Raw genomic sequence first — 27,470 nt, 5'->3', positions numbered from 1 at the left:
TTCGTCTACCTACAAAAAATTTGATATTGAGATTTCACAAATATTCTTCAATTTTAATATTATTAATTTATTTAAAAAATGTTCTATTTTTTTAGGTCTTTATATTTTTCATGGTTTAATCATAAAATACTAATTGACAAAAATATCATCATGGAAATCCTTAAGTTTTATTATCAAACATTTTTTTATATTCCTTAAATTAATTGCTAATTTTGAGCAACCAAAGAGACATCTCATACTTAACTTTCTGACTACCTGTTTTAAAATAACCAAGCACATCAATATATTTGGTAAGCTTATCATATTTGGAACAAATGTTTTTAAAATGGAAATCTTTTTAATATAAAATCTGATACAAATGGTACTCTGACATTTATTCTTAATAATGAGCATCCCTCTCATGTAATGCAGCATTACTATCACAGCTGATTTAGTATAAGATGTAGTATCATACATCCCATAATATTTCCAAATGAGATATTAAATACATTTTTTTTTAAATTTTTATATGCTCTTACACTAAATTGCGTAAACAAATGCTTTATATAGCTTTTTTCTTAGCATTAATTAAATCTATTCTCATTCTATCAATTAGAATACTAAATATTTAGGGAACCCCATGATACTCAAGAAATAAAAATGTAATCATGACATATTCATGTTATTTTATGATTATTTATTTTTATAATATCTACCTTCATTAATTTTACTTTTCCCATATAGTGTTCCCAAATAACTTATTTAATCAAAACTAAGTTTGTCATGTATATAGAGTTTGCAACATCTGTGAATCAACTGTGGGGTTTGGATTTTAGCTATGGCTCAGAAAAAATAAATTCAATACATGTTAATTCTAACATAAATGGTCTGACACCTCAAAAGTCAAAACCATCATGAATGCCAGTTATTAAAATACTATTCAGATAAAAGATGGGATTCAAAGTGCCTAATTTTTTTTTTAACCAAAACATGAAAGTAAACAAAAAACTAATTATAAAAAATAATATGTTTCAGAAAATTATTTTATCGCATATTTTTCTGGGAAAAAAAAAACTTCGTTTCATTTTAAACTTTTATTTCCCATTTCATCTTTTACATTAATTCGTTATTATTGTAGGAACATTTTATTTTTTATATCAAATAAAAAATTAAAAATAATAATCTTTTTTCATAGACAACACTGATAAATAATGATTTTAATATTTCTTTTTGTTCTATCTAGTCTATGTTTACCCCTGCTGACGGATCGTAATTTGAAGTGGGTAGAAGCTAAATGTGTTATTTTTGTGATGAGTGTTCGTATTATTTTTGAGGTAAGAATTTAAAAAAACTATGCACACAAACATTTTCCTTTCTATAAAGGTGTAATTTTGATATGATGAACTTGATGTGTTTTTAATACTCAGCATACAGACTGCCTAGGTGGCAATTTCCTCATGTCATTTTTTTAGAATATTCTCGTTTTTTATAAAATTATTCGAAAATATTGTTCAAAATAAAAATATTTCTAAAGTAAATAGCGTTCATTTACTTAATTAATTAGTTAGTGATGCACATAGATATGCGTAGTAAAACATTGTATATGTCATCATTAAAATCAATGACGAGACGATTTTGTCAATCATAAAACATTATTTTGATATAATATAGCAATAACAAATCCAATTTTAGTTTAATCAATATGACTAAAATAACCAAATCGTAATTATTTTCATGAAGAATCAAAGCTGTGGTTGTGGTAACAAAATGTTTTGCTTTATCTTACATTGGCCTTAATGGACAGAATGCACAAATTTTTGCTATAATTGTTTCCTTTTGTAGATTTACTACAATATTTTTAGATTTTCAATGAAAATAAACATTTTGGACCCTATGCAGGATAACAATGAATGAAGTATATTCATAGTATGGATTTTTTGTTTTTGTAATTTATAGTAGATTTTTTTTTATAATTTTATCTATTGCCACAACTGTAAAAATATATTTGTTTATTTTAAATTGTTGTATAAGATCATTATTTTGTATTTTTATCAGCTCTGTTATCTGGAATGGTTGAACAATCTGATTCTATTTTTTTTTCTGTTATTATTATCAATCCTACCTTTGGTAACACACAAAATATTGCTTTGAACCAGTAAATTTTATTTTAATTTGTCATTCATTCCTAAATCATGTATTACCTAAATAATCATATGCATTAGTAAAATATTGTGTTACTTTTTATATAACCTGAAACTTATGATTGTTTCTCTTATATTTGAAAAACCATTGTAAAACAAATAATTAATTAAATAAAATAAAGTGTGAAGTGTTGCTTCACCAACTCTTTACTTTAATAGAAGAAAATGTGTACAGCATGAAATGACACCAAGAAGGTAATGTATATGATGTGACAATGTTTGAATTAAGGCTGTATCATATGTGCTTTTTTAAATTATAGTATTTTACTCTTTCATTATGTCTTCAGTAAAATTTCAAACAATATTTATGAGGTTATACAATGGTGACAGTACACATAATTTGAGCAAAATGTGTTTACGCAAAAGATAAAATCACCTTGGTCACAATTTTTTTTTTTCATTAAAATGTTTGTTCTTCATAAAATAAAGATATTGTATCAATCAAAACTATAACTTTGTTTAAGAAGCTTATATTTTATATATAATTCTTTTATGATTATATTTGTAGTGTGTACTTCATCAACTACTGTTGTTATAGAATGCCAATTCAGGCGCCACAATGGGCGGACTACCTCAATTGTCCAGTGTGCTGCCGAGACTTTGGCCTCCCGCCAAGGAGCCCCATCAGCCTTGGATGCGGTCACACACTGTGCGGGCATTGCATTAAACACCTTCATCGTAAACATTGCCCATTCGATCAGGTTAGAATAATTCATATAACAAAACATGATTTGTTTCAATGAGGCCAAAAGATTTAGAAGCAGAAAACATGTAACTTACATATTAGTTAAGGAGAAACATCATAAAATGTTCAAATGGTTCGCTTATTTTGTTTCAATACATTTGAATGTAACTGTGTTATCTCATACAGTTCTAATTACCACCCTAATATATTGATTGTTTAACAATTATCTGATTTGTCATGCTCATGACGCAGAGGCGAAGGAAGTTTGGATATTTTAGAAGAAAGTGCAATTATGCGAAGGTTTGAATTATTCTGTAGATATTGTTTATGAATGTTGACATTAGTTGATGTTTCATCAAATCTGATTATGCTTTGAGAAATCAAAGTAGCATTCATATTGGATTAATTTATTCTTTTCTTAATTTTTCTTAGTTTAGTGCATGTAAAGTCTATGAAATGATATCTGTTAATTACATGCCCCTTCTAAGTACTATAGTCCTCATATACTCATGTTTAACTGTTTAGGATGCTGCTTCCAATTCTATCTGATCATTTTTGTGTTTACAAAGAGTTATTTTTATTATAATCTGCACAATCTATCTGTTACCCAAGGCCTGATTATATGTGAATGTTTCCAATAGCTTTAACAAGCTTATGTGGAAGACATAATTTTCATCATTTTGTCTTCTTATGAAAGAAACTTAAAGTAATAGATGTTTCATTCTATACTAGACAATCATCCATCCAGACCCTGAGGAATTAGTAGTAAACACGGCACTACTACAGATAGCGGGTTACACTCCGCCAGCGCAGCCCTACCATCCCCCAAGTATCCAGGCTCTGCCTGAGCGTGACAGGCATGCATATGATGTTATAGTCCGCAGTCTTGAACATCTCGCCATTTATCTAAAACTATGTGGTAATGTTTGCTTTTTCCTTATGATTTACAATTTGAAATACACATCGGATTATCCTATAAATATTATAAAGTAAACAGTTTGCAGTTTTTTCAATCTTACCTGGGATTTTAGGAATGTTCTGACAGTTTGTACAGACATTGATTATCTTTCTTGCACTAAAATGGTTTGTTAAGAAAAGTTTTTTTTTTTTCATAACTTTTATATAGCGACCAGTAATACGGGTAATCGTCTGTCCCGGCCTATGCAGCGTAAATTGGTGACCTTACTACAGTGCGCTATAACTGATGAAGAGGGACGTGGCAGGGCGGCACGGGCTGTCCGCTCACTCGGTGAGAGGACAGTCACGGAGCTCATACTGCAGCATCAGGTTACTTATACGTTATTGTTATTGTGAGATTATATGTGACTTGAATACATCCTGCTAATTTTCATGTATATAATTAGTAATTTTAACTTGTTGATATAACTGACAAAATTTGTTTATACCAATTTAAATGAGTCCTGAATACAAATTTATCATATTTTGTTTACTATGAACCATACTTATAATGGATGTGTTGGATTTCCTCGTCGAATAGAATCCCCAGCAACTCAGTGCTAACTTGTGGGCTGCGGTCCGTGCTCGCGGCTGTCAGTTCCTTGGACCAGCGATGCAGGAAGAAGTTCTAAAATTAGTGCTTCTAGCCCTTGAAGATGGTTGTGCACTTTCTAGAAAGGTGATTATTTTTACGCTAACAATAAAATATATTTTATAGATTAATAATGAAAATTTTTTGTCGTTAGGTACTAGTGATGTTTGTTGTCCAAAGATTGGAGCCCCACTTTCCTCAGGCTTCAAAGACGAGTATCGGTCATGTAGTTCAGCTTCTTTACAGGGCCTCTTGTTTCAAGGTGAGGTTATATAACATGATCGACGCTGTTATTAAATCGTCTACGCAACAATAATATAATGAATTTTTTCAGGTATCAAAGCGAGAAAGTGATTCATCGCTTATGCAACTGAAGGAAGAGTTCAGAACGTATGAGTCGCTACGTCGAGAACATGATGCTCAGATAGTACAAATAGCGACCGAAGCCGGTTTGAGGATAGCACCGGATCAGTGGAGCGCTTTACTGTTTGGAGACACAGCTCATAAGAGTCATATGCAGAGCATCATAGATAAACTTCAAACGCCACAGTCTTTTGCGCAGTCTGTACAGGAGCTGTTTATAGCTCTTCAAAGGACCGGTGACCCAGCTCAATTGGTCGTAATGAGCATGCATTTAGATCGACTCGCTAACATCGATGCAAGCCCCGGTGAGCTACCGTCTTTGCATTATAAAAAAAATACTTTTACATTTCAACATCTACGCTTCTATTTCCAGCTATTTCAAATATAGAAAAAAATAATAAAGCTTACAGTCTATTCAATTGCCGTTATTCTTATATTTGTATATATATATATGAGGATAGTTTTGTATATGTAATGTTTATTGATGAAACGAATCACGTTTCATAACAGCTTGCAGTAACTTGTTTTTATTTCAAATGGTTGAATTATATGTGGTAACTAATGAATAATGGAATATCGATTTGGATATGTTTTATATACATTCGAATTATTCTTGTATGATTTAGGTTGATGTTAAGATAATCTGTATAATTAAGAGCCAGGTTAAAGAGTATCTGCTATACTATGATGTTATAACGAACCGTACATATTTAAAATAAAATATGTGTAAAAGTTAGGAATTTCTAAACGTTAAATAAATATTTCGTCACATTGCCATTTGCAGGTATATTTTCATTTAAACGTAATTACGTAATAAAATGGTGACGTCTTGTGATGTTACGATATGGCTGTATTATTCAAAGTACTTTCTTATTTAAGTATACGTCGGGACTAGTAAAATGGTTTAAGAAAAATAAAAACATAAAAAATAAAAACTTCTTGCGTACTTGACATAATAATCTCATTTCTTTGCATTTTTCTGCTCTACATCACACGTTAGAGTGAAATTTCATTTGCTTTTTCAAACTTTACATCATTATCGGCTTCTGTGCTCGTTAATTTTTTTTTTTAAACATCTCATATATGAATTATGAAGCTTCTCACTTTATCATTATTTTCTACGTCGTATATGATCAGTCCAGTCATAACACAAGACTTAAACATGGTATGTGTGATGTGCATGTAAGAATTAGCAGAAGTTATGAAAAAATTTAAGTATTTACAATTAATCTTTGGTGCAACTGTAGCCTTGACTTAAAGTAGTCTAAATATGTAATATTTACTATCAGATGCGAAGTATCCCAGCTGGCAGTCCCTGGCTGAGATGATAACATCCATAAAGGAAGTCGTTGCTGGTCTGGTGCACTACTTACAGCATCAGACCGGTAGCCGAGACGCAAACCACAACCAGAAACATTTGCAGGCCCCAATAGAACCTTCGACAAGTGAGTTATTTTAAAATACATTTTGTTTAACAACAGATTTTTATGGATATGAATCTAAAAATAATTTCACTTCTATATTTCTTTATTTTTGATCATGAATATTTTATCCTTTTTTTGTTACGTTTGTGATAGTGCTGGATATTAAAATAGGGGGCAAACAGTTACCAGTATAGTAAATTTTTTCTGTTCTAACTAAAACGGAACATATATGTGATAGAAATATTAAGACTTAAATCATATGTATGACAAAATAATTTATATGGATATATATCCTTTGTCGGATGACAAAGGATGTTTTTGTATTCAAATATGCTTACATTAGTTAGCAACGCTATATCAAAAATAGAATTTTGGTGGTATAAAGTAATAGAATTTTAGAAGAGCTTACTTAGCTTAGATAAGCTGAATTATTTTAGGACTAAGTATTTGAATTTTCATGTTCTAGGTTTCTGTTAGCCTATATTACACTTATTATTTTTATGTAGATCAACCTTTGAACTTCGTACCACGCTATATCAAAAATAGAATTTATCTGTTATAAAGTAATAGGATTTTAGAGGAGCTTACGTAGATAAGCTGAACTATTTTAGGACTAATTATTTGTGAATTTTCCTGTTCTAGGTTTCTGTTAGCCTATATTACACTTATTATTTTTATGTAGATCAACCTTTGAACTTCGTACCACGCTATATCAAAAATAGAATTTATCTGTTATAAAGTAATAGGATTTTAGAGGAGCTTACGTAGATAAGCTGAACTATTTTAGGACTAATTATTTGAATTTTCATTTTCTAGGTATCTGTTAGCCTATATTACACTTATTATTTTTATGTAGATCACCATTGAACTTCATCCCACGTTCAATTTTAAATAAATTTATATAATCCCTATATAAATTTAGCAATATAATATAAATTTAGATAAACGATTTTCATTTCATGTAAATCGTCCATGTTTGTTACCCAAGGAAGATATCTATTTTCGTAACTGCTAATAAATTATTCATAGGTATATATATCAACACTTCAATCTTAATAAACTAGTGTCTCGGATACTGATACATTCATTCGTTTTCATTGTCGTCGTTGCACAACACAGTCCATAACACAATATAGTAAATAAATCGACCTGATCCTCTTTGTAGTTTACAAAAACATATCATAAAGGAAGCACTGATTTCTATACGAAATTTCCGTTATCAAATTTTGAATATTTCATCAAGATTTTTTTTTCTCGCATTTATCATTCAATCCTGATAAGTAGGAAGGCGTAGTAATAAAATTAATAAACAGTTATAGAGGTCAAGTCGTTTTTAAATTTAAATAAATACAGAGAGCAATTGTTTTGTTATTCATGATCAAGGATTCAAAATGATAATCATAGTAATTTTGGCAGTTTAATCGTGCTAAAATTTTTAAAATAACTTCCAAGTCGTATTCTAATAAATCTCGACAATCCACAATCGGCTCAACAAAGCTATATTCTCCATGACCAAAGTGGTCCATCGCAGAGTCGTCTTGGGTCTCCTTTGGCCTGAATTGAAAAATTTGGGGTTTATAATTAGAAAGTTGACCAGGTTTGATAGTGAAGAATTAATGTTGGCTTTACTTCACCTATCAGTGTAGTGACGTAATATTTCATGATCCTCACCAATTGTTACTAATAAATACTTGCATATTCTATTTTTATTACAAAATATCGATAACACAATTTTCTGTAGGTGGGTATAATCTTCTTATCTTCTTAACATTTTTTTTTGAGCTTTGAAGATTAGCAGAATTGTAAGAGAAAATATTGTGAAAACATTTGCTCTATTGTTTCAAAACACAGTTGTCATACCTTTAACGCTGAGGCCAAATTTATTGTGTCGCTTGAAATTGAGAAGGTGATTCGAAGCTTTTTATTCAAAATTTTACTTATTTGCTTGCCGCTTATATGGATTCGCTATGAATTATAGGTACCGCCCGAAAAATTTCATAAATTATTTGTCAAATTTGTAATATCAGTTTTATCAACCAAATTACAAGAAAATGCAAATATTCTATTGTGTTTATGGGACAGCATTGTCGACATGTCTGATAATGATGTTTAATTGACAATTTATGTTAAATAACCCACATGTAGCTCTTCATACTGTTTTTTGGGAAAATCTATTGCAATGATTAAACTACCTATCTCAAAACAACGCGACAGAAATGCTTTATCCTGAGTTCTATCTATCTAGCGGGTTAATAATAATCTATCATACAAATGTTTTGTCCGTACTTTTTAACGTACACTTAACTCTAAATATTTTTTTTCAGGTCAGCCATCCACACAAATAGTGACAACCCCGACCCATAAATACAAGACCTCTATGTGTCGTGATGCCGTCACACGCTCATACTGCCCGAGAGGCAACGCTTGCACCTACGCACACTATGAAGAGGAACTTGAAAGGTAATATTTAAATCTATTAAAATACTCACATGTTATCACTAAAGCAATTGTTTAGAAAAATGTTCAATTCAGTTAATATATACTGTGTGTTTAACTTTTAATTATCAATGGCTATGCGATGTAATCATACTATATTATTTTTATATGTTCGTATAAAATGCTCCAGTGAAATATAATTACATGTAGTACGTTAAGCTGTTTTGCATATAAAAAATATTTTGTGAGAAAATTATAGTTATATGCAGTCGTATTGTATGCTAATAATATGAATATGTATCTATATAATGGCGACTAGCTTTGTCTGAATTTACAATTAAATTTTTGGTTTAGAAGTACACTGGGATCAACATTGTGCTTATATACCACAGCTATGGCAATATACTTAATTACTATCAATAAAAACAGTAAATACTTAAAGTGCCAAATCGCAAATTATAGTAAGAATAATTTTAATTGCTATGCAAATAAAGTTAATTTTTTTTTTAATAATCATTTAATTATATTATTATTTTAATATTTCCTAATCCGTGTTTTTTGTTTCTTAACATATTTGATTACATGAAAAATCTTTTTATAATCTGATAAACCAAAATAGCAATACCAGAAATTTTTTGGTGTAACTTTAGAAAGAGGATGTTTGCTAAGTTTGCTTTGAAGATAAAAATAATTAACAATCAAATTCGTTATATTATGTTTTTGCCTTTGCGAAATATGTATCATGTAAGCACTATGCCACTTTATATCATATACATATGCATACATATAATACAATTGATTTTTTTTATATAAATTAAACACCATGATTTTGTATGCTATTCTGAGTTTTTATATGTTATCCTGTGTTATTTCAGACTGACATATTTTTTGTATAAAATTAAAGTTTATCACAAGAGCCACCCACATGGTTACCACGAGTAATAAATATAAGACCAAAATAATATTTATACATTAAACTAAATATACATATTGTATGTTAAAAAAGTTAAATGTTGTTAATTCAGTTTTATCAAACGTTTTGTTTACATATAATCTGCTTGGAAATCTTTGAATATAAAGTATAAATATTGCGTGCGAGAAAAATATCTCTTTATTCTCCATATTAAAGTCTACTTAACACCATCAGATACAGGTGCGTGCCAAACAGCTCGGCTGTGAACAATGGCAACTACTACATACAGAACGTACCAAACATACAGAACGTTCAAAACATGCCAAACATCCCCAACATACCAGTGGCGTCGATGCTGCCGCCGATGCAGCCGATACTGCCGCAGATATATCCCCGCTATCCTCTACAACACCACGTCGAAAACTATGTCCCACGTTAGTATTATCATAGGATTTTTACTTCAGCAATCATTACAATAAGACATTTCAATAGATTGTGAGTTGAAGATATATTTCTTTAATGAACAGAATTCACATGTTTCTCGGATATGCGGTAGCAAAGTTTTACTAAAACATTAACAACATTTATTTTCATATATCTAATGTAGAGCGATGGCTGATTTAATATATATATTTTAAATACTGCTAACATATGTATGTAATTTAAGAAAATGTACTTCCAATATGCAATGACTCATACAGCTACAATGCGTGACAGCTATGTTCCTCTTTTACTTCACATTGTGATGACAAAATAGTATCAGTAATCTGGTAAAACATAAAAAGTTATTTGCAACATTTATCTTGTTTCATTGTTCCAGTGTGCTTGTTATAAAAATGTTAAATGTGTTAAATATTATTCATATATACAATCAAATCGATGTATATTTTAGCAGTGCAACCCATACCAGCACCACCGCTGCCACAGGAAATGATCCCAAACCCAGAGTATGCTCCGGACAACACGCGCCCTGAATGCATTCAACAAACGTAATTATTTAACTTATTAGAGTAACATAAATTAATGAGAAATTTAAATATTTCGGATCACGGGTGGTTGATAAAAATCATTTTCATTGTTAAACAGATTGCTATTCACATCATTTTCATTATTAAAAGTATTATGTACTTTTACACTTCAGTAGTACATACATTTAAATAAAAGAAGAATTATTTATATTAGTTAGTTGATTTCTAAGGCTCCGCCCACAAATCTGCCTAGTTTCAAATAAAATTAATATTTATTAACAAAAAATAGAATATTGCAGATTTAATACTTGAATATATATCCTTAAACATAACACAGTGTAGGTTATATAAACAGTAATGATTTTGTAGGAATTATGCGTCTGCCCTCGTGCCAAACCAGGCTTCCGTGCCTATCAACCAAAAAGGGCTGATGATACCATTAACAGAGCGGCCATACTACCCTCGCTACGTGACCATTCACGAAGAGCCGTCAAACAATCTACAGTACGTTAGGACGGAGTACGTCAGTCCTGTATATCAAGGACCCAACAACGCTGGCCCTGTAGCTAGCTATCAGGAACAGACTATCCCCATGCCAAATATGTTCGTGCCGGTGCAACGCGAACCACAAAGAAATATCAGCCCGTACGCCTTTGATGATCGTAAGTAATATATGTCACAACATATTTACTATTGAGTATTTTGTATGAAAGTTATTTTTAACTATGATTTTGTTTTATGTAACAGCTATAAGACTATATACTTCTTAATATGTAGTAACTGTTATCACAAAGTTACCAAAATTAAATTTTTCTTTTTAAATATTCGTCTAAAATAATTACACAAAATTTAAAGCCTATTGCGTCATTTTTTACGAGCTATTTTTAAATTGTGACGGAATGATAAGTTTTATTATCGTTTTTAAGTTAGTAATGATATTCTTTGTTTATTCAGCAATATCATCAGAGTTACTGCCGGAGTATCGTGTGAAAACGGGTTATACTCCAAGGGAACTTAACATTGAGCCCACCTGGCCGCCCGCAAATAACGTACGTAACAACATTATGATATCAAGTAGCTCTCATACTTGATCACTGCATTCAACTTCATTCGTTCATTGTAACAAATTGGCATGACGGCAAACAAAACAATTTGTTATTAATGAAGTTGCAAAATGTATACACCTCCTTTTATAATTTAATTATTTATATATAAAAACAAAGTAGTGATTTTGCATCTTACTATAGGTTAAGTATGTGGGATGCCAGAATATAGTTTTTATTCAAGATTTTTCTTTAGTAATGAATCGATCCTTAACAAATATAATTGTTTAGTGATATGTTTAATTAATTTTACTATAAAATTTATTTTTCGAATAGATTTACTTAACTGGTTATAAAAGATTGTATTTATATAAAAATGTTTTACAGGTATTTAATTTTGATCCAATGAGGAATGCATTACCACACTGTCCATCTACGGCAGAAGATGTAAGTTATCTAATATTATTAATATATAAATATATATACAGTGATTATTAAACGCTGGGTGATTTGTTGAATAAAATTTGTTAACTAACTCTAATGCTATACTAGTTTTTTTCTACATTCATATATATACTTTCAGATGTTCTCTGTACCGAACGATCGTAGAGTTGTTGGAGCGGACAGACTCACCTCAGTGGCTGATAGACTCACCAACAGAGCGGATGACGTAAGATTGAAAATTAACATTTTAACAGTGAATAGTAATAGGCATACATATACCAATTCAATATTCCCTATATTTACTTTCGAACTTATCTATTTCTATCTATCTATATATTTTATATAAAAGAGGAGTCATTATATGTAATTGTGAAACTTTAATACACGAGAGAAACCGCAAGAAAAACTAGTTAATCATAAAACTATAATCAAATATCGATTACCACACATATAATGACATCTATAATGTATGTATGCATTTCCTTATTAAAATAATACTAAAGAAATATTAACTTTAAATCTCATTTGTTAAAACATAACAGCAGGAACTGGAAGAGGAGCTGCAAGCTTTAGAGCGTCGCATCGACACCGAGTTTAAGAGCACCGACTGAATGAGATAATAGAGAAATAACCAAATACAAGGAGACGTGTAACAGATAGAGTTCATTGAACTCATATATATATATGATGTATGTTTTTTTAAGACTATAGTTGTGTCCATATACATATTACATACTCGATGTGAGTCTAGATTGTTTAGTAGTTTACTATTGTTCTGACGGTGTTGACCGATGTTAGTGTTTATAATGGATATCCATGAACCATAATTTATTACGTGTAGTAAGAAATGTATAGTTGACGTGAACTCCCTATATATTTTTATATATAGATCATCTGGTTATTTAAGCACTACCTACGTATTAGAATATACTCCGACTCTTAAGTAAATAAAAAAAAAACATGGCGGATTAATGCAGTAATATATGATTTAATAAAGTTATTAATTAAGAACTAAAGAAATTATAAAAAAAAAAATATTATCTTATACAATTAATATGACTAATATGTGCTACAACTTCTGTCTGTATATATACAAGCCAAGCGGATACTTTCGTGTGTGAAAATTTATGAATGTGAACCGTATACACTGGATATGTAGTTTGACATTGCAAACTTGTGATAAGGCTACTGGCAAGTAGTCGGCGATGAGCTCATCATTTGCTTGAATTAAAACCCGATGAAGTCTCCTATTAAATTATTTTACGTCAAATTTCACCAGGTAAAAGCATATTGTGATGTTTTGATATAAGGAAGATTTAGTTTTCCTTATTATTTGAAAAGCAGTCAGAAAAAACGTGACTCCATCTCTGATCTATCAGCTGACGAGATTCTATTTTAAAATATAATATATGACATTTATTGTTACAGTTAAACTTACCGACTTTGCTTGTGGCATTCTTAAAAAAAAAAATATTTTCCATTTTTCTGGAGGGTTTATCTTCATCAGTTTCCTTATATTAAACAAAAATACATACACGACAGCAAAGAGAACAGCCGCGAAATAAAACGAAGGTTAAGTAAATAAAACTAAATATTATTTGTGAATTCTCAAAAATATATATTTTGACAGTTGTGTTACTTATTAGGCCTAATACTACTTTACATATATACACCATGATATTATGGTAATATGAATATGACGTCTATTTATATATAAAACTACATATTTGTTTAAAATATTTCTACTATATTTTATATTTATATCCAATGTTGAAATTTAAGTCATGTTCGCAATACAAGAACATCATAAGTGACATGATTTAAATAAGTTATTTTTACGATCTTCATTTATTTATTTGTAGCGATATTTATAGTTAATTTACCGATTATTTCTCAAATATAGGAAATTTATTAAAGCACGTGCCAATATTATGGAGCATCACATTAAACTTGGCGATATATTTATCAAAATGGCTGAAATTTCTGAACTATATTTTGTTCCGAATAGAATAATAAAAACATAATATTTTTTCAACAATAAATAATAAATCGAGCTTCAACCTCATATTATGAGCCAAATTAGTAAAAGTTAAAAAATTCTTAAAAAACAACAGTATGTGTTTTTAAGTATTTATTCTTTAGCCAATCGGGTCGGAGTATAGTTGTAATGAATTATAGTTTACCGAAATTACTTGTTAGTCCTTTATGAATGTGATTTATTTAAGGGTAAATAGAAATTTATACTACCAAATAATATATGAGATGCCGTAGGCGGTACGTCGCGAGTTGTTGATTATGTGACGGTAGTAACCTGTAGGTATATAGAGCGTATATTAATTTTAAGTACATACATTTGTTTTCCTACCAGACTTGTCGCAGTTACTTTTGTTCAAATTTATTTTTAAATCTTAAATTATTTAGCGTTATACCTTAGAAAAATAGTAAAATATAATCTAACTGATACATTTAACATCCAAACGATAAATTTAGAGATAAATTTAAGATCTTATATAATAATGTTTAAATTTAACACAAACCTTAAACAGCCGAAGCTTAAATGCAATTCGATATAATTTAGTTATTATAAATATGTGTACAAGTTTTTATTATAACAAACGGCAGTGATGTGATAATCTGTGATTCAAAAATGTCAATGGCGACGAGATTTGTTGGTCATGAGATTTAATACATATTTTTTAAACGGAAACGTGGAAGAACAATAAAATATTTAGAATTTGTTGTTTAAAAGTTTAAAACATACAGCCAATGTTAAAGGTGTTGACTGTCAAATTATGATGTAAAATTAACTGCTCTGAAAATTGAACATCGTTTTCTTTAGACATAAAAGAGCGTTTAATATTGTAATAATTATACCGTCTCTTGTGTAATTTCAAATTACGAATGTTTTTGATTCGGGTCGTGGTTCTTGCCGTCCAGTATTTGACTGTTCTTTAAAAATAATCAAAATAAGGCAATTTGACCATAATTTTTTTTAAACAACACTCAAAAGACAGAAATTTCAATATATTGAATAGAATATTTTTGTTATATTTTTTTTCTTTACGGTTGCATTTAATTTTTGTGACTCATATATATCGATCATGTGTTGTTATGTCAAAAAAAAAAGTTTTTATATGTTATTTCGTCAGACATATACATATTAATTTACTACCACTATTACTTTATAAGACAGACATCGGCCTAAGGACACTGCGATTTTTATGCGTTTTATAGTCTGTATTAATAATAAAGATAAAACATTATTGAAACCAAGAGCTGTTAAAAAACGAGCCTTCTCTTGTTGCTCTTCAAATAGATGGCGCTATCCTAATCGGTGGTGCATAGACTATTGAATGTTAATTATATGAAAGTGTTTTGACTGATCGTAATTTACTTGAACAGTTTTCAAAATGTTATATAAAGGTTGTTCTTGAAACACAAAATAATTATACAGTTTGCCAAATCACTTTATATACTTCTGTTCTATGTTAGTCAATTCGGGAGCCGTATTTTAAGATGCATTTTTTATTAACGACGTATTTCATATGTAATTATATGGAAGAGTGATATATTTATATATAAATTTCAAAAATATTTTACTTCCCCTTAAAGTGCACCTTTCTTGCTGTAAATGAATGCTTTTAATTGACATTCGATATTGATGTAACATATCTATGTGTAGACATTTCAGAAACAATATATATATATTGTTAATTTACTCCCCAATTATTCTTTAATCGAATGGTGACATAGAACTGTGGATAAAATAATTATCAAGAAATGCTGAATGTTACATGTACTATTAAATTCCAAGTAGACGTGTTTTAGCCGTATTTATATGTCGTGACTCTTTGAATGGAACTAGCAACTTAAAGATGCTATGAAAAAATATATATAATATATGTCTTTGATCACTTATTTACTTGGAGATGTGTATTGACATTAAATATTAATATCGCATTAGAGAGATACATAATTTCATTCAAAATTATTTTTAAATTTGTTGGAATCTATCAGGGAATTAGTTTTGAAATCTCTTTGTAGTTAGTGTACTGTAACAGATATCATGGGGTAATTTAGTCGTAATCGAAGCTTACGTACACGTGACGTAAGATTAAAGGCTATTTAGATGTACTGACCTGACCTTCGTCTAAATAGACACAAGTCTTAAACTTGGTAATGCTAGGTATGTTTATATTTTTGGTATATGGGGAGCGATATCTAAGGCTGGTGATACATCTACGTATTCTCTAGGTAGAGTGGAAAATGTATAAATTGTTAAGGATATAATATAGATACAGCTGAGAGATTCAACTCAACGCCGTCATTTTTTTCTTTATATGTACATATGTTTTGTTACTATTTACATTAATATATATTACCACAATTGCGATTATATTTTGTAATGCTGTAGTAATATTTATTCTATTATTATTATATTTTGCAAGGACTCATTTGCTTTGTGATCTCAAGACGTCCTAAATAACTTAGATATATGTATATATGAGGCAAAATTATTCTAATTTAAAAATAACAGTAGGGGTTTTTCACTCATTCATGTTGAGTAATAATACAACGTTGCCTTGTGTTGCAAAAGTTGTAACATCGTCTTCAAAACAAGTTATTCCCAGTTGAGAAGTAGCAGTATGTTCAGAATATTTCCCTTTGGCAGAGAAATTTAGAAAGACCCACTATTATTTTTATCTTAAATGTCACCGTACCATATTAATATGTGGTCTGTTGCTTCCCTGTGCAATCTTATTACGTGCAATAAACGTTGTATCACAAAGTATGAAAAGTTAAAATCTATCAAGCTTGTTTACCGGGATGTATGATATGTAATTAAATATAGTACACATATGTATATATGTCCGTACTGCCTAAGTCTTTAACACCATTTGCTGTTTCAACTGTTCCGAGTAAAGAAGATGATGATTACATTAAATCTGTCGAATAAGTTCGTTGTTTTACAGGAGTGGCTTGCTACGAGCAGTTTTTTTTATTGTATAGTAAATACCAAATTTATTTTGGTGGTTTTTTTTCCTAGGAAAAGTTATTTTTATTATTTATAACAAGGTCTGTTTAAAGACCCTAATAAAAAAGGCATTTGATGTTTCGGGTCCACATTATAATTTGGACCCTGTAGACTGCTTTATTAACTTTGTAAACATTGATGGGCAGGTCGCCCTTCCGAGTGTACTTCGGTTAATGTTTGTGTAAACGATTTTCATAGTTTAAATCATACATAAATATTGTTATAAAATATAGTTTTGCTAATAAGTATATTTATTTTTAGCATAGGATTTGTAACATTTTTAGCGTTGGTATTTTTATAATGCTCTTGTTGTAATCACGTACAATGATCAAATATATTATGTTTCAAATTCAACTTAGTATTGTCGTTTGGGAACATAATATATTATGTCAGAATTCTGCACATTAAAAATATATATCGTAAATTATCATCTGCAACAGAATCTAGCGCTAACTTAACTCTCATAAGCATAATGATTTAGTACTGATGTATGATGTATATTAATTTTGGAAGGATAACCAATTGTAGGACAGTACCTCGCACGCTACTTAACTCAAATAGATGATATAATTATAGATTTTAGGCCAAAATAATTTAATGTCCATAACTTCCATGTATAAAGTCGGATCATGCTGATAACATAATATTATAAAGTTAGATGTAACGAGTGACTTGTAACTTCCTAGATCTTAATATTCATTGTTGTGAATGTACAGCTCGCATCACTCGTTTCTTATATGACTACTAGTACTACTACTAAATGTATCGAGTATTCATTTGTATGGAGTCCGGCGTCGGGTTGCGTCTTTCAGTTTTATTTTTATATAATTTTATTGGAGGTGCGAAGCCCCCGATTGAATGTCAGTGGTTGCATTTGTTTAAGAATGCATAGATTTTGTTTACTTTTTAAAATTGTAACATAATTGTAAAGCGTTTAAAGCGCTAGTAGGTGTTTATTGTCAGACGGTAACAAATATTTAACATAATTTATATTGGACCTTTTTGTTTTCTAGAAATTAGTACATGATATATAAATTTGGTGTAAAATATCTGTTGCTTTAATAGTTGGAATGTATTTTGTGTGAATTTATAAGTCCTTGTATAAGATTACATCTGAACAGTTTGTAGTTATACAGTCGGGCTACATAGAGCCTATTAGAGATGCATTTCCATACGCAATAATATATTATTTGTTGCTTGAAGAGTTTTGTTTTAAATCTTTTTCTTTTATGAAATAAAATGTTTTGTGGTATATGTTATGTTTTATTTCTCTCGTCATTTATAAGAAGGTTTCAGAGAAGATTTAATAATCATACAATAAATGGTTCACAGCCAGAGAGCATTTGTTTGTTAAGGTCTTTATATTCGAAAATTTACTTGTATATATATATATTATTTTTATTGAGCAAATGTGGCGAGAACAATAATAAACCCTGGCTAAACGCATGTGCTAAACTTAATTTTTTTTAACTCTTATTAAAATTTTGTTTAAATTAACCTAAATAAAATCATAATTTTACGTATAAAATGTTATAAGAAGAATAATTGTATTTTAAAGTATATTAATTTAATGTCGGATTTACTGATGACGCAACTTTATAAAGCTGTTCACGTCGCTTTGATAACATTCGTTGAACTAATAGCCCGAATGATTCACGAACGAAGGTGACTCACATTACAACCCCAGTTTAAGCCCCCTTTAACAACTCTGTGCCTATCACAAACTCTCACAGTTGCTTTTAATTAGATTACTGCTTATTTTAATATTCAATTATATTGTAAATAAAAGACACAATTTCCTATCCATTACCGACTTAGAAGACTTTACATAAGAAACTTGTAACTTAACAAGCGCGCTCTCTAAAAGATAAACATTAAGTTTACTTATTGTAAGTAAAAAATGTTTGACAATAATTACATCAACAACAATAACTGCACTTTTATTAATTTTTACTTTAAACTTACGTAACGAATCGTTTATAACTTTACCAGATATAAACCGTTGGAAGGGATTTTTTTACATACCTACATATTAGCAAACGGAGCTTAACATACTAGCAACAGGCAGGGGTTTCTAATGCTACAGACGTTGTTTTACTTGTTTAAAAGTCAAAACAAGTCACTCAACTTATTATGATATAATGCATAAGGGTGTAGAATATATAAATGAATAAAAAATAAAAAAAAACACTTTATATACTTATTAGGGTTTGCTCGCGGAATTCAATTTATTTTATTTGTATATTTTACAATTCTCTTTGAAGATTAACTCTTAATTTTATATTCAAAAAGCAAATTGAAATATTTTTGGAATTATTAAAATTTGTACATACACACAAATCGAAAAGTATATAGTTATAAACAGTAAAATTTTAAAAGTTGCTTGGAATGTTTAAGAAGTTTAATAATGAGTACATTTCAATTCTAACTAACATTAAATGTTAGGAAAGTTCACAAGTTAGTGAGTAGTTATTCATATAAAACACTTTTTAAATTTAAGTTTTATAGTAACTGGATTAAGTGATAAATTTAAATACTAAATAGAAATTTATTTTAATAACTACACACTAAACTGTGAATTTAATAGAAGTTCAAAAAAGCAAATAAATATATTGAATGCTACTTATTCTTTTAACTTACCCATTCATGGCAGCACAAGCGAATCTTAGAAAAGTCTTGAGTATTCCGTAGGGAAAATGTGAAACGAAAAACGTTTAAAGAACTCACGTTAAAAGTCATCAGACAAGACCTCCTAATTGTAATTGCACGAATGCACACTTAACGAAAAGGGTTTTAATGAACTGACGATATGCGACTCAGGGGAGAAAATAAACCGCCCTTAGTCATTCCCCAAACATTTCTGACCTCCATCCAGATGCTTCTACTTAGAAGTTAGAGGCCTTATAATCTGGCCGTATATTATAAAAACATAAAGTACAATAAAAAAGCCTTAATAAATTTTCTTGCCAACAGAACATAAACTCTATTTAACCCTACTTTAGTTTCTTTTTTAATCGAAAACCTGTATATTTAAGATATGTCGACCTTATCTAATGCGTGGATAAATTAACATGGATTAAGATTTTTCAGTAGGAAATAGAGTTGACGAGACCAAATAAAAAAAAAGCATTGAAGATTCTCGACTATAAAAAGTCAAATGAACCTCCCACACTTTAGGCTAATTTGATATTAGAATATGAAGATCATGTAATGATAACTTCAATATTGTTAATAGTATAAAACTTTTTATAATATGTATTTAAACAGGGTGAAGAGTTTGTTATATTTATTATCACAATAATTGAGAATAACGTATCCATGTAAATCTAACAACACAAAAACATTCCGTACCTGGGAACAACAACAAAGGTGGTAGGTAAGTTTATTTCGAATTGAGTTTTTGAACGTGACGCACGCGCTCCCTGAATATATTAAGATTGTCGACCTCTTCATTATTCAGTGCAAAATGTTAAAAGGTATGTTTGAATTTCCTAGACTTATAAAATAAATATTTTTATATTTAATAATGCAAATTAATTGTGACTTGTTTTTTTTATTAATGTTTGTTCTTAAGATACATTTATTCAATAATTATAAATTTATTGCCGAGCGAATTTAGTTATTTAATTTTATTGTAAGTGAGATTGGGGCTACGTATTGAATAAAAAATCATTTACTGAACGGTTGTATTACAAAAAAGTAAAAAATATCTTATTTTGTAAAATAAATATATGGTACACCAGTACAGATATTTCTTACTTTTAATATATAAAGTATAAACATACAAATTAATGGTTTGGATAAAATATTAATCGTGCATTCAAATTCAGAATAGGTTCCTTCAGGTTTTCTTAATTTTGCATATGTTGTTTTTGTTTTATTTAAATTGAAAATTAAATTTGGAATGTTCATATATGTATATATATATTATTTAATGTAATTGAAATAAAAATATAAAAAAAACATGGATAATTAAAATATCTAATACATATTTATAAAATTTTATTAACAATAGTCTGAAGATTCTAACAAAGTTAATTATTTTTTATTAATATATTATATTACGCCCGAGCAATAGTAATTGTATATTAATTTTTATATATAGGCATGACTTCTAAACTCCGATACCTTAATCAACGAAACCTGAATTTAAGATCTGTGTTGCGAATTTTCATTTGATGATTTTGGTCTAAAATGCACAACAGTATAGTCCATTAGTCATAACATATTTTCATTAGTGTCATAAAAACGCTAAAACTCTACTGGTTGTTGCCCCTTTCATAATAAACAATATGTGAGTCACCCCGAAATGAGGGAGGTCGCGTGTATGAATGCACTTCTCTCTTTCCGCTGTAACTTGAACCGCCTGTCCCTCTAACACATTTACTAATTGGATTACCAGGGAAGGAACGCTTAGTGGCTGAGAGATCAGAATAAGCTGGTATCAATAAATAGTCGGGGTTCTGTCCGATTAAAATGTATTTCGCGGCTCACGATGATTTATGTTATGATCGTTTCATTCATAAGCAAATATTTACTTTTTATTTAATGAATTTCACTAAAATATACTTTTAATACTCTTTCGTACCTAATAATTTATGTAGACGTTCACTCTTCGTTACTGTTATTAATATTAATTGAAATTGTTATTAAACAAATCTGCTTTTTCAGCATTCATATTGTACGATGTCCTGTACATTATATATCTCATAGGATGCGTCATTGGACTGGACGCAGGTACATTGTTTAGTTACATACAACATATATATATTGTGGCTGGGCAAAGAAAATCATGTTGATAAATATTAAATACTTATTATAGAGGTTGTTGTCCTTCGAGCCGTTCGTGGTAGAGATGCGCGGCTTCCTTGTGGCCAAGGAAAGGTGTTTTTAGATGGACCAGACTCATATGTGCTGTGGCTTAAAAATGACAGAGATTTCCTATACAGATTTCCCAACGAAGAAACTGAACGGAGGTAATAATAAAGAAACATGCACAGATATTAAAAATACAGTAGTTTTTTAACAATTAATTCATTGATAATTTGTTTGTAATTTTTTAGAGTCGTCAACAGGGATAGGATATTTGGAACTTCATGTGAAGAAGGCACATGTTATGATGATACCTCTCTTATATTAAAGCGAGTAAGTGAACAAGACGGTGGCATTTATCGATGTAGAGTACATTACCAAGCATCTCCATCTCTGGACTATGTAATCGACGTTAGGTTAGTCGGTAAGTAGAAAAATAACTGAATACACATTTCATGCTGCATGAGATCATATCTCATGGCCCCCTTCTATTTATAGATTCTCCAGGCATCCCTAGAATTTTTAATGAAGGAGGTGAAGAAATAAAAAGAGGCTACGTAGGTCCACTCAGTTTGGGTTCGAATATGTCTTTGATTTGCGAAGTTGATGATGGTAGGTCAGAACTGAATTTACTTTGATATCTTTTACTCTTATATCTTATAAATAATGATATTTAGATCAACCCGATACACTTGTGTACTGGCGTCGTAACGGTATACTGATCGAGCGGGCGCACACAGTTCGAACAGGCGTGTTGCGTGCTGCCGTTCGTGTGCGCAACGCAACGCGAGACGAACTCGATGCACACTATGAATGTTTGGCACAAAATGCCGATGTCACCGAACCATTGAGTGCCAGCGTCGTGGTTAAGATGTACCGTGAGTAGCTTAGCTATAATACCTTAGCTATGTTAAAAGGTCTTTAAAATGTTATAATTTTGTTATAAATAACTTAAAATGTTACTTTCTTTGACATCCCATCAATACATCAGATAGTAGATATACTTCTACATAACAAAACGACAGATGTCAAAACTGAAGCACTGAAATTAAAATGAGATATAGGTAAAGATCTCTCAAATTATAGGTAGAGATATTAAAGACCAAAATTAAACGATTCCGCAGTTCCGCCACTTAGCGTTGAAATACGTCTCAACAACAATTTTGACTTCGAAGCCGGTCATCCAAGAGTCGTAGACTGCGTGATTGTTGGTTGCGTACCACCACCCGCAATTACGTGGCACCTCGGGGAACAATTACTACGGCCTAATGTGCATAAAGTAAGTATTGCTATTAAGAACTGTGTTGTTTTAATATTTACAAACAATAAATATAATTCTTCTTATTTAGGAACTTCATGATGGCAACTATACGGTGTCTTCTCTGACGTTGTCGCCTTCTTTGCGCGACTCCAAGCATGATTTAGTTTGTCGAGCTCACAATTCACATTTACCAACCTCGGTGTTCGAAGATAAAGTTACTTTAAACGTTGGATGTAAGTTATTACTTTACATAGTTCACTTAAGAAAAAACTCTTTATCGAAATATTTAATATTGCATTTGGTATTTGGTTTATTGAATTATAACCGAATCCTTCTTATATGTAGATCGTCCTTTGTGTCTAAATAATCGAGAAGAGACCGTTGGAGCGCTGGTTCAGGACGCAGAGACAGTTAGCTGTGTAGTGGAAGCGTCGCCTGAGCCGCTACAGTTTAGCTGGACCTTCGCTGACTCCCGAGTATTATACACCAGTGTGAAGGTTGTTCATCTTATTTATTAACATGCCAACACTTATTATTATGTATATAATTGGATATACTTCAACAACAACTAGCACAACTATTATTTACTTCAGATCCATTACCATTAAAGTTTCATGAGAATGAAATTTAGTTTTAATTTGTGTTTGCTATTATTTATGTGATAAAATATTTCTTTACCTAATATGTACGTAAAGCATTAACCTCGTAATTATTTTGCAGAAGGTATCAGGGCATCACAATAGGTATTCATCAACACTAACATGGCTTCCAAGAGAAAAAGATATCGGCCTTCTTCTATGTCGAGCAACAAATTCATTTGGAGAACAAAAACGACCATGCTCGTACAGCATAGTACCTGGTGGTCCACCGCACGCCCCTGAGTGTGTCGTATTGAGATCTTACCCCCATTCCGTACGAGTACAATGTCAAAAAGGTAATTTTAGGGATTGTAGTGAACTCCTCTTTGTAAAGTTCTTCAGTTTATCAAAATATTTTTTTAAATAAATAATAATTAGGAAGACAGTGATATGTTGGTTTTTCTTTTTCATTTGAACACAATAGAATTTGCAGATGTTTAAATATATTTATACAAAAATATTCCCAGGTTGGGATGGCGGCAGACAACAAACCATCCATTTGGAACTCCTCGGCATGGACGGTACGGTCTTCCACAATATATCTAATGCAGCTGGGCATTTCCTTTTACCTGATATTGAAGACGACAGAAACTTGACCGCACTTGTGTATTCAAGCAGTCCAAGAGGAAGAAGCAAAACAAGAACTGTTCATTTACAAACAATAACTCCTCTAAGTCCTTCAGGTCCGTTTAACAAAATAACGTGGTCAAAGAAATGGAAAATTTCGTAGGCTGCTAGTGTTTTAAATAACCAAGACAATGTATAATAATTGTAGCTGTGGCAGAAACAGTACCACTTTATTCCTGGACGCGGTGGATGGAAGTGACCGCAGGGGCGGTAGCCGTCACCGCAGCCATTGGAGCAGCAATTATTTGTATCAAACTTATGAAGACCAAACGAGAGAACATGGAAATGAATCCGGATTTAGTTTCTAGAACTGATGGTATTTTATTTATTTTTCAACAACTTTCGGCTATGATTTGACACAATATTGTTTTGTGTGATGTTTAGAGCATAGAATAAGTCTCGACTATTTAAAATTTAAGGGAAAGCGTACATAATTTACAAAAACGTACAAATAATATAAGATATCCTGTCGTAGGTATGTCGGACATAAAGAAATAATTGAAAGAAATGGATGCAAAGAAATTGATAATACCATCAATTTTTTTTTTCAGTGCTTATAGACTTGGGGCGTATTTTAATGTTTTTAACGCAAATTACTTACATAGTTTCTGTTCACAAAGGTTCATTCCATCGAGAGCCAGACTTTGCACGTGAAGAGCGGGTACTGGGAACAACTAATATAACCGTTAACCAGTTAGCTTCTTGTCAGAACGTAAGTATATGCCGTCTATACGACACAAAGTAAACATTTCGTCAAAGTATACAATAAGTTCTTTAATATAAACTATAAACTTCAAGTGTTTGGTTATACAGTACATATACTCAAATCTTAAAAATGGGCGTGTCTTATTTACCGTGTAATTAGCAGACTTAGTTACATATAAGGAAATGAGAAAGTTTTACATTTGGTAACGTTTAATGATCATCTAAATAGAAGAGTCCATTTAAAATATGGTAATTTTTATTATAAGCAAACTGTCTTACCATTAAATATTTAGCGGATAACGTTTTGTAAACCACTTAAAATAAATATTCTATACCAAAATTAATGTGGTTAATAACTGTGTACTTATGAATTTTCCAGCAATATTCCGCTTCACCAGTGCCAGCTTGCCGCGTGCTGGTTGGATGCGCGGCTCAAGACTCTTGTCCAGCATCACAGCATTCTTACTATGTCTAAAACTATAAGTATCACTAACCATAAATAAGGTCTTTAGAGCACAAATCCGTAAATATTACTTAATTATCGTTGCTTAACAATTGATTGTGACTGCTATTTTTGTGTAATAGAAGCTATAAAATATTTGTTAGTCAATCCTCTAGTCAAACTAGTCATTCATAGTTGATACGTATTAAGGAATAAATATGAAGAGGTAAGGTGAGGGCTAAAGATTAACTCCCTATTGCTAAGTTCTTACTCCAAAAAAACGCTTCTATATTTGCCTATACATAGATTTTTTTTGTAACATGACAAAAGAAAAATATTCTTACTACCAAAAAAAAGTAGATAGATTTTATATCTTGTTTTTAAGACACATATTTAGTCCTACGGAATGAATAATTAAGATCCTTGTGGTACTCGTTCTTGTATTTGGCAAAAGTGTAACGAAAATACATACATACATGCTGGTTTTTGGGATATAATTAATCCAATACAACACAAAATGTTGCTTGGCTTTTTTTATATTACGTATCTTGAACTGTCAAGATCAATGATGTAAATATATTAATATGTTCCCATTCAGTTGTTTTTAGATATATTTAAGTAATATATGTTAGATTTAGCTAATAAAATTACTAAAGCCATATACTTCTAAATGCATCTTTTATTGGTTTACCTTCTCTGCATAGTATAATATAATATGATATATTTATATATATAATTAAATTAATTCCACAAATAGATCTCATGTAAATAACATTCTATAAAATCATAAAATTATGGAATAAATTATTTATTATAATTGTATGAGGCAAATTATATATATTTTTTTAAAAGCTCCATTACAATAAAATGGTTTATTTCTAAAATACAGTAATCTGAATCTGAATCTTTTTATTAATTTAAAAGTTCTTGTTCAGCACTCTTACCACAAGATTGCAGCATCACACCACATACTGAAAGTTTCTAGTTTTTCATTCATAATTCTTCACAGGTGATAGTATCAACGCTGAGATATCAATGAAAAAGTGAAAACTCTCAGTTGGTAGTCTGACAATGCGAACTTGTCTTTAGGATACAGTTGTTTAAAACAACGTCAGAAATTAACCGTTATTACGGATGTCGTTTGAACGATACATCAAATTGTATTTGTGAAGCTTGTGTGGATATTTTTATATGAATGCCCGCGGATCTTTTATAAGACGGATTATTCTTAAGTTATATCAACAAAGAGTCATACTGGCAACTATTACGAATGTTTTTCCAACGAATAACGTTCACTCGCCACTCACGAAGATATCAATGGAATTTTAGTTTTAAAATTTTACTTAACATACAGTGTTGATATTTTACTTACTAAGAAATGTTGTATTTTAATGATAGTAATAGAAAATGACAAACCATATGACAAAATGATTTTATATTACACAACAATTATAAACGCAACATCACAATCAAAGTATATGGATAAGTCTCTAATTGATTATATAATCCGATCTTCAAATGTTTTACATAATAACTTATATATTAAACTTCATTCATTCCAAAAACTCCTATCATTATTTAATATTTATTACTTCGTCGAAAGTGTTTCTATGGAAAACGATATTAAACCGAAAATATCAATTTTGTAAATTATTTGTCATTAAAAGCCATTGTTATATAACACGTTTTAAACCAGTAGGTGAAAGGGGTTGACGTCTATACCAAGTCTGCAAGTCTTTTGTAACGTAATACGTAACAGACAATTAATATATTTATTAACTAAGGACTTAAATTGGGTTTAAAACACAGAAATAGAATGATGTTAAATAGAATGGATTTTTTTCATGATTCAATTGTTACTTCAATTATAATTTGTTTTTCTTTTAATAATTCGTTTACTGTTCATTTGAAAAGACTACCTAGAACATTGCGATCTTAGTTATTT

General features: G+C 30.3%; 2 protein-coding genes across 3 annotated transcripts; both read left to right on the top strand.

Annotated features, from left to right (window-relative positions):
- The first annotated feature begins 1,227 nt into the window (after window positions 1-1,227).
- LOC116777119 (roquin-1) lies at window positions 1,228-18,292 on the top strand. 2 transcript variants are annotated; one of them, XM_061526046.1, is made up of 16 exons: window positions 1,228-1,313; window positions 2,719-2,881; window positions 3,598-3,784; window positions 3,992-4,152; window positions 4,364-4,501; window positions 4,569-4,676; window positions 4,749-5,082; window positions 6,067-6,222; window positions 8,526-8,661; window positions 9,785-9,984; window positions 10,446-10,539; window positions 10,888-11,180; window positions 11,473-11,567; window positions 11,949-12,008; window positions 12,145-12,231; window positions 12,548-18,292. In XM_061526046.1, the coding sequence occupies exons 2-16, from the start codon at window positions 2,720-2,722 to the stop codon at window positions 12,614-12,616; spliced, it is 2,280 nt and encodes a 759-aa protein (XP_061382030.1). In that variant the 5' UTR covers window positions 1,228-1,313; window position 2,719; the 3' UTR covers window positions 12,617-18,292. The 2 variants fall into 2 exon arrangements, with proteins under 2 accessions (XP_061382030.1, XP_032526381.2); XM_032670490.2 differs by having other exon boundaries at window positions 10,443-10,539.
- Window positions 18,293-21,349: 3,057 nt separating this feature from the next.
- On the top strand, window positions 21,350-26,158 carry LOC116777888 (uncharacterized). Its single transcript, XM_061526461.1, has 14 exons — window positions 21,350-21,392; window positions 21,712-21,777; window positions 21,863-22,016; window positions 22,104-22,276; window positions 22,351-22,464; window positions 22,530-22,730; window positions 22,977-23,131; window positions 23,202-23,346; window positions 23,459-23,610; window positions 23,834-24,047; window positions 24,219-24,434; window positions 24,527-24,694; window positions 24,999-25,090; window positions 25,463-26,158. Exons 1-14 carry the CDS (start codon window positions 21,350-21,352, stop codon window positions 25,556-25,558), a joined length of 1,989 nt encoding a protein of 662 aa, XP_061382445.1. The 3' UTR covers window positions 25,559-26,158.
- The last annotated feature ends 1,312 nt before the right edge of the window (window positions 26,159-27,470 follow it).

The sequence above is a fragment of the Danaus plexippus genome, chromosome Z (genome assembly GCF_018135715.1).
Source record: "Danaus plexippus chromosome Z, MEX_DaPlex, whole genome shotgun sequence".
NCBI lineage: Eukaryota > Metazoa > Arthropoda > Insecta > Lepidoptera > Nymphalidae > Danaus > Danaus plexippus.
Note: the sequence above shows the minus strand (reverse complement) of the source record. Positions and strands in the feature narration are given on the sequence as shown.

Excerpts from the sequence above, each read along its gene's own strand:
- LOC116777888 (XM_061526461.1), top strand. The coding sequence starts at position 21,350 with ATGAGGGAGGTCGCGTGTATGAATGCACTTCTCTCTTTCCGCT. Across the intron at positions 21,778-21,862 it reads CGTCATTGGACTGGACGCAG|AGGTTGTTGTCCTTCGAGCC; the intron begins GTACATTGTTTA and ends TACTTATTATAG. Across the intron at positions 22,277-22,350 it reads AATCGACGTTAGGTTAGTCG|ATTCTCCAGGCATCCCTAGA; the intron begins GTAAGTAGAAAA and ends TTCTATTTATAG.
- LOC116777119 (XM_032670490.2), top strand. The coding sequence starts at position 2,720 with ATGCCAATTCAGGCGCCACAATGGGCGGACTACCTCAATTGTCCAGTG. Across the intron at positions 4,153-4,363 it reads AGCTCATACTGCAGCATCAG|AATCCCCAGCAACTCAGTGC; the intron begins GTTACTTATACG and ends CTCGTCGAATAG. Across the intron at positions 4,677-4,748 it reads ACAGGGCCTCTTGTTTCAAG|GTATCAAAGCGAGAAAGTGA; the intron begins GTGAGGTTATAT and ends GAATTTTTTCAG.